The 12,556-nt window shown below is 42.9% G+C and overlaps 1 protein-coding gene across 2 annotated transcripts in view; it reads left to right on the top strand.

Moving 5' to 3' along the window:
• The first annotated feature begins 2,276 nt into the window (after window positions 1-2,276).
• rassf5 (Ras association domain family member 5) overlaps window positions 2,277-12,556 on the top strand; it is a 33,447-nt gene continuing 23,167 nt past the window's right edge. Inside the window, exon 1 of one of the 2 annotated variants that reach the window (XM_008409249.3) lies at window positions 2,277-3,279. In XM_008409249.3, coding sequence (XP_008407471.1) covers window positions 2,484-3,279 — 796 coding nt within the window. In that variant the 5' untranslated portion in view covers window positions 2,277-2,483. Of the gene's footprint in view, window positions 3,280-10,317; window positions 11,621-12,556 lie in introns of those variants that run through there. The other variant, XM_081607258.1, reaches the window with a different exon arrangement.

The raw sequence follows: 12,556 nt of genomic DNA, 5'->3' as shown, positions 1-12,556 counted from the left end.
GGAAATGCATTATTCTGGAAGAGGAAGTCCGTCGCTTACAGTAAATCAACCAGGAAGTAGAAATTAGATGGATACAGCGACTGCTTGGTCATCTCTTAAAATCCTAATTGAAGCCTGATTAAAATTTGGGGTTTTGTATGAAATTGACAAGTTTTAATTGTTCTAATTGAATAGCTCCAGGTAATGTTAATGCAATGATTGTGAAAACAAATCTCAATATAAACTGTCTGAGTGAATCACAGTATTCATGGCAACGTTGATGGCCTATTAAAAACATTTTCATGCCCCATTACAAAAATAATGCTTAGTACACTTTACTGGGATTTTGTGTGATTCACCACTAAAGTAAAACGGGATTCAGAAAAAAAGCATACCATAGATCTGCTCTTATAGTAATAAAGATTACTATATTCGAATATACAATATTTTAAAATATTGTATATTCGCTCCATTTTGGTCTGGACATGTTTAAGGGGTGTCAATACTTTCATCAGGACTGTATCTGAAGTAATGTTCCTGTTTGTGTTTTTTTTTTTTGTTACCATGTGATTTCCCTGAAAAGAGAGTAAACATGGTCAGGGGAAACTCTACAATGACCCTGCTGTGTCACCTCACTGACAGTACATTAGGGTAACATTAAATAATCACAGTAGCTGTGATCAACACTGCAGGGGAAATCCAGGGCATTGTTGTTTGTGGTTGAAAAAGGGTTTTCTCAAAGAAAGGGTTTTCTCAAAGGAAAGGTTTTTATAAGGTCAAATGAACTTGATCCTTTCGCACATGCAAAATTTATTCCCACGTTTACTTTTTTTTTTTTAATTCCTTGAGATTGAACACCAGATGTACGTTTCTCCATTGTCAAACACGGCCTTCATAAGATCAAATAAATTGTAAGTTTAGCATAATTTCAAAGTTATTACAACTTGGATTACAGGAAATGTAATGTTTTCTCACTGTGTGTGAGTGGGCGTGTTTGAGAAAGCCCTCGTAGTTTCAGTTTAGTTTGAGAGGGGGAAGAAGCGGGGGTAAATTCAGATGCCTCTGTGGGTTTTTAGCCGCTCATATGACGCGCTTTTGGCACAGTGGAAAGTTTGATGTCCTTTTCTAGCCCACACTAACAAGGTCGACATTGTGTTGTTTTTCATTCTGTTGAACATCTTTCAGTAAATACAGACGGCAATCCTGCTCCAGAGGCGTGTGTGTGTGTGTGTGCTCCAAAGTACACTGCTCAAAAAAATAAAGGGAACATTTAAACACTTAAGTGTTCCCTTTATTTTTCTGAGCTGTATATTTATAAGACAGGATGTCTTGCTGAAATACTGAGGTCTATCTGTCTGCCCTTTTGTTGTGGTAGAATTTGTTAAAGATATAATTCATTAGTGTTTTTTTTATTGACATTGTTTGTGGATATTAAAAGCACAGAAACGTTCAATTTCAGTTGCAGTCATAAAACACAAAGTATGAAAAACGCACAATTTGACTAGAATAACCCTGAAACCATTAACTGTTAAAAATCTGTTTGGATTCCAGTTTGAATTTTTTCCATCTGATTGGTTTCCATACACACAATATTAACCACTCCTGAATCTATTAATTTTTTCTTCAGCTTGTACTGTGTATTATGTGTTTTTCCAGTAAAGTTTTTCATTCTGAGTTCATTCTGCTTCATTTTAACCTAGCATATCATTACATTCTTAGAGCATGGTATTTTCTTTCCTACTTCTCCCCTCAGATGTTATGCTGGGTCTGCTCCGATTGGGTTTTCTGGCAGGACTGGGCTCATAATTTGGGTTTGATCATTCATGGTGGCAGCATCCGAACCAAGTTGACTCAGCCAGTTTGGCAGAAAAAGATTGCTGAAGATTCTTTGTTCATGAAACCTGACCATTATTATACATGTTTATTTGTTGTTGTGCATGTGGACCATGAATCTTTTGAATAAATCAATCATATATAGAGTCAGATTTTCTATAATTAAAAATCTTTCCAAGCGCCTCTCTTGTGTTAGGTAAATTAGAATTACCCAAATAATTTCTGTCTGCTAAATTCCACAAAAGTTAGCGAAGACATTTTTTTTTTTTTAGATATTTTTGTAGCTTTCCTCTAAAGTTTAAAAAGATAAAGTGTTAACTCGGGGAGGAGGATAACTTCTACTTTCAGCATTAGGAAGTAATTAAGCATTTCTGCTTGTTTTTGTCTGTGGGAGAAAAAAAAAAGAGGCAAAAACACAAACCAAATCGTCTAGTCGAACTGATTTCTCTGAAAGTTTCGCGCTCTCTAGTGAAAACCTCAGCGTGAACCGGTGTGAGCGAGAGCGCGCTCGCGACGCTCCGAACTGGGGCGCGCGCCCGGCATTTAATGCTCCTGATTCCCTCGCGTCACCACAACAGATTTGTCACTGGCTGCAGCTGAGTTTACATTCAGCGCACGGACCGAAAACACTCAGCTGCCAAACACACAATCATTACGGGGAGCGCAGCGTAATGGCGTCTGTGAGCGTGGTGGGGCAGCAGCCCGGTCCACACAGACTGGACTCGGAACCGCCGATACTGCTCTTCAAACTGTCCGGCACCAAGAAGAAAATCACGCTGCCGAGGAGGTCGTCCTGGGAGAAGATGATGCTCGCCAGGAGCGGCGCGGAGAGCGGCTCGGACGCTGCTGAAGAGGAGTTGCGAACTCATCCTTTACGGCGTCCAGGACCAGCTGGAGGGACGATGCCCGCGGGAGGTTGCGGTGCCTCAGCCGGCCTCCAAGCGCCACGTAGCCCCACGCAGAACGGACAAGTGGGCAGCTGCGGCGGCGTTGCCCGAGGGATGGCCGGGCACATCACCAATGGCTACATGAGGTGTGACCCAAACCAAAACACGAGTTGTCGCAGGGGGGGATCGCTGAAGGAGCCCGGAGTCTGCGCCATGCCAAGCGGCGCGACTAACAGACCGAGGAGAGCACACCGACACCGGGACGCGTCGCACGGGAGACGGGGCTCCCGGAATGGAGACGGTCACAGCGGACAACAGAGCGATTCATCCGTGGTCTCGCCTCCCGGAGAGCGCCGCGGGCTGCCGCTGGAGCGGCTCACTCAGGGCAAGACTGGGGTGGTGAAGCTGGCCCGCACCGAGCCTCACCGCAGGGAGGCCTGGTCCATCTTCCCCCGAGAGATGGACCCCCGAGTGAGGGCAGAGAGAGGTGAAGGACACCGGTTCGAGACCAAGCCAGTGAAGCAGGACTGGTGTGACGCCTGCAGCAGGCAGATCACAGCGCAGGGACTCAAGTGTCAAAGTAAGTGAAGCCGTTTATAATAAAAACTGAAGACTGTTTTAGTTACACGTGGTTTCTAAACCTGCATTTCACTATATTGAGAAAAAAAAAATGTATCTGGTTGAGTATAGGATTATATGAGTGAAGGGCATTCAGGGCAAGATGACAAACTGATTTCTGCTGATGTTTGGCCACAGAGGCGGTCCAGATTCGCGTGGGACGCCTTGGGGAATTAGATTTAAGCTCAATGCTGATTCAAATTCTTCTATTAAACATATAACAGCGCACAGTTGTTTCTTGCTCACGCCACAACTTACTCTTGTTAGTCTCCATTTATTGTCCACAAAATACGACTCGATCAAAGACGCATGCAGGTGGCAGCACAAGTGAGTTCCAGTAAATTTGCCATTTGAATTTTGCACAGCTCTGTTTGTAGAGGAAAGATTGGATTGCGTGGCAATTTATACTTAAACCATGCTCAATACAAGTTAAGAACATCTGAGAAATGTTGCTTATATACATGACCAAACTTGGCCACTTTTTGGGCATAACAATGTCTTGTTTCCATCTGTTTTAATGTGCTATATATATATATATATATATATATATATATAATCGTCAAAGACCAACTACAAATTTAAAGCTCTGACTTCCGCAGTCAAGGCACTTTTTGGGGCCCCCTGTTGGGCTGGGGGCAGCAGGAGGAGATTCGCTGAGCTCCAGCTTAGGTTTTGTGCCTTGGGTCAACTCTGCTTATACTCAAAAAAAAAAATGGAGCATGTCGATAAGTGTGTTGGGTATGGATTTATCCAACCACATTACGCCTCTGACTGAACCAGAATCCCTTCTGCGCAAATCCCTTTATCTTGCCCAGCCAGCTCTGCCTCCCAGTGTTCCCACTCTCACCAGATAGAAACTGGAGGACAGAGACTGGAATTCATACTGCAACAATAAAATGCTGCAAGTAAAGAGACGTTTTCTGTGGCTTCGTTTAGCTGCAGGAGAACATCAGACCTAATGACATGTTGGGGTTTAGTTCGCTGATTGTAATGGACGATCTGAAAGGTGATGGCATTTAAAAAAATTAAAAAATCACCTTCTATCTTTTAGGGGGTGGGGGATCCTATTTTCTGAAACAAAGTTGTCGTTTTTAAGAAATAAATCGAAATGCCAGAACCCCCCCACCCCCATCTGATAAATAAACACATTGATTGTAATTTAAAAACCCACTCACAAAAGGGGGAAACCCTGGTTTATTTGACTCATTTTGTAGAAAACCAGGCCACCGCTTGATCTCTACAAGGGACAAAGAAAGGTTTTAGCCAGGCTGAGTTGTCCTGGTCATGACTTTACATGTTTACAGGCAAACACGCCGCTGCTGTTTTGCCGCAAACACTTAACACCAGCAACCTTTGTGAGCTCCACGCCACCCATGTACTGTATGTGTGAACGTCTGTGTGTGTAAATGTGTGGTTGCTGAGCAAGCATTGTGTCAGCAACAATCTGTGACAGGGAGGCTGCGTCTGCACAGCGGCGTGGGATAAACCAAATAGAGGACTGATTGAAAGTGATGAAAGAAGGGAGTGGAGAAGGGAACAGATAACGAATCAGTGGGAAAATAAAAAAATAAAAAAAGAGAAGTTGAATTCTCTGAAAAAGTGTTGCTAACTTGACGGGAATGGAGAGAGACAAAGGATCTGTGAGAGGAGAAGAGAGATGCGGGGATGGAAGAAAAGAGCGCGAGTCGGTCCAGCACTGCGGAGCTGTCTGATTTAGTGTGTGTGCTATCAGCAGGAGCTCACTGAAGCAAGAGCGGAGGCTACTGGAGCATTAATCGCACGGACGGACACACAGTTTCCTTCACAGCACAAGAACTTCTTTCTTTGTGGATCAAAGAAAGTCGTTACAAATCCCTGTAGAAGTATTCACATTTCCTCAGGTTGAAACAGCGAGCTGGAGTGTATTTTATTGGCTGTTGACGACACAGACACTTTGTTTCAACACGGCCCGAGTCAAATAATGAGGCGATTTGCAGGACTCTGGATAACTTGACTGGATACTGAGGGGGGGTAAAATGTTGTGTTGGAGATAACATTGATAAATATTGTGATGACACTGTCAGTTGCCACGTACTCCCATTTTCTCTATTCCTCTCCGTCTCATCTGCGGTTGCGTCACTCGGTGGCTTTTAGCATTTTGGGCTGTGTCATTAGCGTCTGGTGTGAGCATTTTCTGTGAAGCGACTCTATCCACTTGGATAAATATCGCATTAACATGTAAAATGCAAGTTAACAACTCCTGGAATACAGTAGCCAACTATTACTGCGCTCCAACTTGCTATGTGAATATTGCACACTGATAAAGTGACAGTGAAATATTTATGATAGTTTTGTGCTGGCATAGACCATTAGGCAACAAGCAGCATTATAAAGACCAATGAACACAGCAGGCAGGTCAGTGATGGTGCGCTGTAAAAACATCTACAGCCGGATTAGAGCATAAACCAACATCCCAAGGTCTGAGCTTCTCAAACAGTGAGTTACTAGTCATTCACGCAACAAATCTCATGTCAGAGTAGCAGGAAGGCAGCGAATTCCTGCTACTCTGACAACCATATGTTCAAAGTATATGGTTGTGATCTGACAAAACATTAAAAAAAAAAAAAAACCCTCCAGGGGTGTGAGAGCTTGTGGAAGGCACAGCAGCCCAGCTTTGTTGCCAGCTGCCAGTGAACCTCTGCTCTCCTCTCTGTGACGCTATCAGAGGTGAGAGCTCTGCAGAGTCCCAAGGGCAACAATACAAAGTCTTGCCCTTTCGGGGGTATGCTCAGAAAAGAAAAGCAAACAGACGTGTCAAAATAGCAGCAGCACACATGGACATGTAATTGCCTCTCCTCTACTCCCATCAAATAACAGGGGACGGGAGACGGAGATTTGTAGCCATGAACATTATTCGGCATCTTTGTTTTGGTTGCTTTGCTCCGTTGGCACTTCTCGGATTTATCGCCTTCCCTCAGTTTGCTGCAGCCTGCTTGCAGACGAAGCCTATAGAAGCCGGTCCCACTGGGACTCCCGTGGCCTTGTTCCCCCCCAGAGGAATCTGTCCGTCTAATGTCTTCGCCCAGCCTCGTCGTCTGACTTTCATCTTTGTGGGTTTAGCTTTTTTAGTTTTTATTTTCATTCCTCGTCTTGACAGTTAGATGAGAGTGTCACGGGTGATATAGCGCTCCCACTTTAAAAACGCATGACAGGCACTGCAGAAAAAAAAAATTGCGCCATGTGTTTTAATTTGACTGTAACTGGGCAGAAAATGAAGCATAGCTCACTCAACCCCATAGGTTTAACGGTTATAATCTGCTGTTGAGTCACGAGGCAGGCAGACTTATGTTGAAGAGAAGATTTTCAGCTCTATAAACTGAACAGAACAGAACATGAGCAAACTCACAGACCCCAGCCATCAGTCAGACAGCAAACAATGCAAGAAAAAAAAAATCCCACTAGCACAGTTCAGAATTCAACCTGACACCAAGTTACTCGCAGAAACAATCCACCGTCTCACGGAAACTTAAACCGAGATACCTCGGCGCAGTGCGAGTTGACACATTATTGGCTGGCGTTCGGAAAGCAGCCAATCCAGGAGGGCCATTCATTTTTCCTGGTGCTGGTTGGCTGCGTCTCCGAAGAGCGGAAATAATTAAGGGTGTTGATATTAGCTTATGTGTAGCACTGAGGCTGTTTCCACTGTGTGTATTAATGGATATTAATTTATATTTGTCATCCGAAGTATTGAAACAGGCAGTTAGATGTGTCTGTAGAAGGTCTTTAATGTATTTGTGGATTTTAGCTATTTGCAGACAGTTGTGACCCCTACACTTTGTGAACACTAGGGGTCCACTATATTCTGATGATTTATAGTCATAAAAATACTAAAATTAGATGTAGAATTGTACTTAATTTTATATAAATTTTTTGTTCATTAAACCCCATTTCCGTCAGTTGTGTTTTTTAATCTCCATTTGGGCCACATTTTGGACTCTTGTGAAATATGAGCAGTTGCCTTTCAGCAAGAAGGTCCTTGGTTTGAATCTTGAGCTGAAACGTTTGTGCATGGAGTTCGCAGGTTGTCCTAGTTCAAGCATGGGTTCTCTCCAGATATTCCAGCTTCCACCCAAACATAAATGTAGACACTTTGCCTTGGTGTTTTTTTTTATTTTTTAAATGCATTAAAAGTCTAATGTTTAATGGTTTGCATACAGTACAACATAAATCATGTAAAAATTCATTAGTATAAAAACTCTTTATCTGGGTTATTTAAATGTCATTTAACATTAAAAGTGTGTTTCCTTGATTTAATTAGTTGATTCTTGTCATCTCGAAGATTTGAGTGGGAATGGTCTGGGAATGGCAGCCACTTTAATCCCAGCTCTGAATGTCTCCTGTCTAGCATTAAATCCCAGGAATAGAGTCGCAGGGATTACAGTCAGATGTCAGATTAATATGTGATTTAATGTTTTCAGGCTCTCATACTGCTGTGGATCCAGAGCTTTGACTCCTGGATTTGGTGATCTCCTTTGTTCGGTCTCATGCTTCTACACAGCCACATGTTAAGCAGTAGCTACTTGAAACCTGCTGGTTAACAACGGGGCTTAGCACCCAAGCAGCAGAGGAAGACATTTAATGATCAGTTACGTCTTAAAACGTGCATTAAGAGTTCGTTCGTGGATAATTAAGCATGATTATATATATTTTTCACTAACCATATTTAACAACATTCCAGACTGTAAAAGTATTTCAAGTGCTTTTTCATCATGACCACACAGTCTGTGCCTAAAAGTGTTCTTTCTAAACCATTTCATATTTTTTTCAGCTGAAAACAGCAGACAGCAAACTTTGTAAGTGATGACCAAAATTATTTCAGTTCACCATTTAAAATCTGCTGCACTAAAACATATGCAAACTTCATATTTTTATTAATATTTCCATTATTCATAAAAATACATCCCACTGCCACCTAGACTTTTGTTCATATGAAGATGTTGATAGCTAATGTTTTTTTTTTTTGTAAGGAAAATTGTATGTTTAGTGTTTTTCAATTAGGATTTTAGTGGAATCACTTCACAACCAACTTAGCCGTATTACAGTTACAGCTATTAAAACCTGTGCAGTTTGCTCTGTTTCTTTTTTTGTGGGGGGTTGGGGGGAGGTGTCACATAGACCCAGCTAACAAATAGAACAACTAAATAAGATTGTATTTTTGGGCATCACGTGGAAACTCATATTGGTTTTGCATAGTATTGAGTTTAGTAGTTAGTTTTTATGCAGACAAACTGGATTTAAAGTTAAATATTGGAGTATGTTCCATTTACCTCACAAGTTGGAAATGAGATCTTGGAATGTCATCAATCAAAATTTATCCATTTTTCCTTGCAAATTGAAAAGCCAGTGGAGCTTTGTATTTGTTGTGCACAGTCCAAATAGACAGTATGTTACAGCAACTATCAATACCTGTTATACATATCTGAGACATGTTGGAATTTGAAATGCATGAAATCTCAAACAACACTCTGAATTTAACATCACCGCATGGGAAGCTCACACACTACCGCAGATCCTTCATGGTTTTCTGCCTCATGTGTTCTCTCTCTGTGACTTTCCAGATATCTCTTCAGGGAGTTTTCAGTGTGATTTTCTTAAACCCCATCACCTCCTGATCCAACCGCTTCCTTTAGTTTGCACAGTGTGGGTCTTGAATCAAGAACCTGCTCGACTGCTCCACGCTCAGAAATCCCCACTCGAAGGGAAATATGGGCGTAGGGGAGGTGTTAAAACGGCACGTCAATCTCACGTCTAGAGAAACTGGAAGGCGACACACATTTCAGCCTGAACTTTCCATCAGAGCTAATATGTCTGGCAAAATCCGCTACCTGATTATTCTACTGTTCTACTTTTGCGTAGCCACATTTATGGTACTTTTACAGTATTCTAGTGCAAAATAAATGATTGCAAAGTGGATGGAAAGTGAAAGAAAAATCTGAAAACAAGTAATGTGCATTGATATTCAACCGCCTTTTTCTTATATAACATAAATAAAACCTAGCACAGACAATTGCCTTCAGATATCAGTCAATTATTGTTGGTGTGTATTTTCATCTCGGTATAAATCCAGCTGTTCTGTGAAGGCCTGAGCGAGCAAACAGCATCATGAAAAGGAAGGAACACAGCAGACAGGTCAGGGAGGAAGTTGTGGAGAAGTTTCAAGCACTTTTAAATAATAAAATTATATATCACCCTTTAGGAGTCTTGCAGAGATCTGTTCAATCATTTGAAAATGAAAAGATCACAGCACATCTCAAAGCCTGCTCAGAGATGGCTCTAGACCTAAACCTACTGACCCGGCAAGAGGAGCAAAACATTGCAGATGCAGCCGAGAGGCGAATGGTAAATCTGGAGGAGCTGCAGAGATCCTGTTGACAGGACGACTCTTGAAGTTCACAAATCTGGTTCTTTATGAGACAGAGGCTAGAAGAAAGCCAGTGCCAGGAGAACCCATGTTTGGAGGTCGCCACACGCCGCTTTAAAACATGATGGCGGCAGCGACATGCTGTGGGGATGTTTCTCTTAGTAGTGGCTGGAAACCAGGTCTTTTAGTAGAACCATGATTCTAAACATACAGTCAGAGCTGCATAGTGATGTTCTAAAATGACCTAGTCAAATCCTAGATCTAAATCCAACTGCAAATCTGTGGAACGTCTTGAAAATAGCTGCTTAAAGATGGTCTGCATCCAGTCTGACTGACCATTTTGCAAAAAAACAGGCTGACACTTCAGTCCCTAGGTGAGCAAAGCTGGTAGAGACTTCTATAAAGTGTTGACAGAAAAATATTTTTCTATCCATGTCAGAATTGGGCACTCCTTTGGCCTATCACATAAAATACAGAAATACAGAAATATGTGGTTGCTGCTTTACAAAATTTGTATAAGTTCAGGGGGTAAGAAGGTTTTCTTGAGATCTAGCTCGTACAGAGAGCTGCCTCTGCATTGAAGAACAGTGGTGACTTTCAATGAAGCTTATTTTTAGGATGCCCTTGGCTGGATACTGTTCTGAGGACTGCAGAGCTGACTTACACCAGAGATGGCAACATAAAAATAATGCATTTCCTCCACCGGGCACACAGATTTGGACAGCTGCTCCATCGGCGCAAACACCTACTTCTGACGACCTTGCTCTTGATTATGTAATAATAACCGTGAGTCGAAGCGGTGAGCACATCGTCCTGTTTCTTCTGCTTCAGAAGTGGGACAGGAGAAGAAGAGCTCCATGTGGCTCTTCTTCTTTCCGCTTCACAGAGCATATTAATAACCGACGGAACGCGCGTCAGCTCAACCCACACGATGCGTTGGCTTTGCACAGACGAGATATTTCACTGTTGTGGTGCGAAACAGACTGGCTGACTCACTTCCCCTCAGTGAGGAGACTGAAAAGAGGGATAAGAGACGAGACAGTGTCAGTGATCGCCTCTCTGGAGTCAGAGAAATGGCTGCTGAGTAAAAATCGATCACTGACAAAGAGGAAGATATTTTTTTTGTTGGGGAAAAAAAGAGGAGAGAAAGTAGCAGAGGAGCTTCGAGAGGAGTGTTTGTATTTGGGGGCGTCTGTCTCTTTAAGCTGGCTGGTTGGTACTGCAGAGTGTGTGGGTGCTGCAGCAGACAGAGAGAGAGGATGAGGGAGCAGTGGCAACAGCAGGACGAGAGAGGAACAAGCCATCCGGCACAGATTCAGGTCTCAAGTCTCCACGCTCAGGTGTGAGGTGCACCGTTCACGAGGTGGGAGCATAGGGGACTTTGTGCGGAGAACAGGTGGAGGGGTGGCAGAGCGTGTGGAGAGGGGGCTGTTTATTCGGAGCGTGGCACCGGTGGCAGAGTGGCTCCGCTGGGATGGCAGAGGGGGGCAGCTGGTGGGCTGGCGCTGGGGCAGCCCACAGAGGGACAGGGTCAACCGGCGACAGGACAGGAGATCCAGCGACGGCTACGCACACCGGACGGTGCCCACCGGATGGTGTCAGCATGCTCCATCCATGGCACAGATAGCACCTCTCCACCCAGGGCAGGAGGAGGGGAAACGGGAGGTTGGGGAAGGGCTGGGGCGAGTCGAACCGGTGGGGAGGACGTTTCTGGGCCAGGTGTCCTTGTGTCTGGAGGAAGTCACGGGGGAATCAGAAGTGGATGCCGGTAGCGCATGCTTCGGCCATGTGTCACGGCGGCTGGGCCGGCTGCTGAAGAGGCTGCCCAAGTCTCGCTCCTGGAGCGACAGCTTGAGGATCCTGCGAAGATCGTCGTCTAACGGATCCCTGCTTACCAACTCAGGTACGAAAACGGCAAATAAAAATCTCCTCGGGTTTGTCATGATGAGAACGGGAGTCGGTACTTTGAGGGAAGAGAAAAAGTTGATGAGTAGACAAGTTGAGCTGCGCTGGCCTCAGAGGCCGGCTGTAGGCCAAAATATTTCTGTTTTGTGTCGACCGTTCTGTCCACTATTGAACAGCCATGCCTCGAAACACCGTGTTAGCCTTTGTCTCCAAAACACTACTGACTGATCCATTCCTGTTGCTTTTTGTGTAAGAGAAGACGGCATCTACTCACCACATTCCAGAATCTAATAGATATGTCATTGGATCAATAAATATTCACTTATTTAAGAATTTTGATGAAATTGGAAATAACTGTTAATTAAATACAATTATCGATAGTTACAAAAATAGGATTTTTTTGTAAATAAATGTAAAAATTCACATTATACTATTTTCAATCTATTATGTGTTCATAATTATATAGTTTATAATTATTTCATTATTTCATCATCATACGGGGGTTAAATTGCAGGAAACCATTTTATGACCCATTTTATGTTATTTAATATAAAATGACTTTTTTTTTTTACATTTCTCATATTTATTTATTTTAAGAAAACTTTAACCAATTTAGGCATTAATTATAATACTTTGCAATTTTATTGAAGTTATCACATAAAAGGTAATTAATTTCAATATGACACTTTTGGCCTCCCATACATTTCACCCATCATGAGGGCCCGGCCCACAGACTGGTTGGAAACAACCAAGTAAAAAAGGTCAGCTGGCTGCTGCAGATGCTTTTGCACCTCCAGAAAGTCGCCATCTCATTCAGACGGATCCAAAACACACTTTCAGTTTGAGCCTCTAAAATCCCCTGTAAGTGAATTATGATATTGACTTTGTTCTGTCTGGCAGAAATTTGAGAAAAAGATGGATCCTACCATAGGCT

The sequence above is a fragment of the Poecilia reticulata genome, chromosome 5 (assembly GCF_904066995.2).
Source record: "Poecilia reticulata chromosome 5, P_reticulata-male-v2, whole genome shotgun sequence".
Taxonomy (NCBI): Eukaryota; Metazoa; Chordata; class Actinopteri; order Cyprinodontiformes; family Poeciliidae; genus Poecilia; species Poecilia reticulata.
This window is presented reverse-complemented; position numbering and strand designations above follow the sequence as displayed.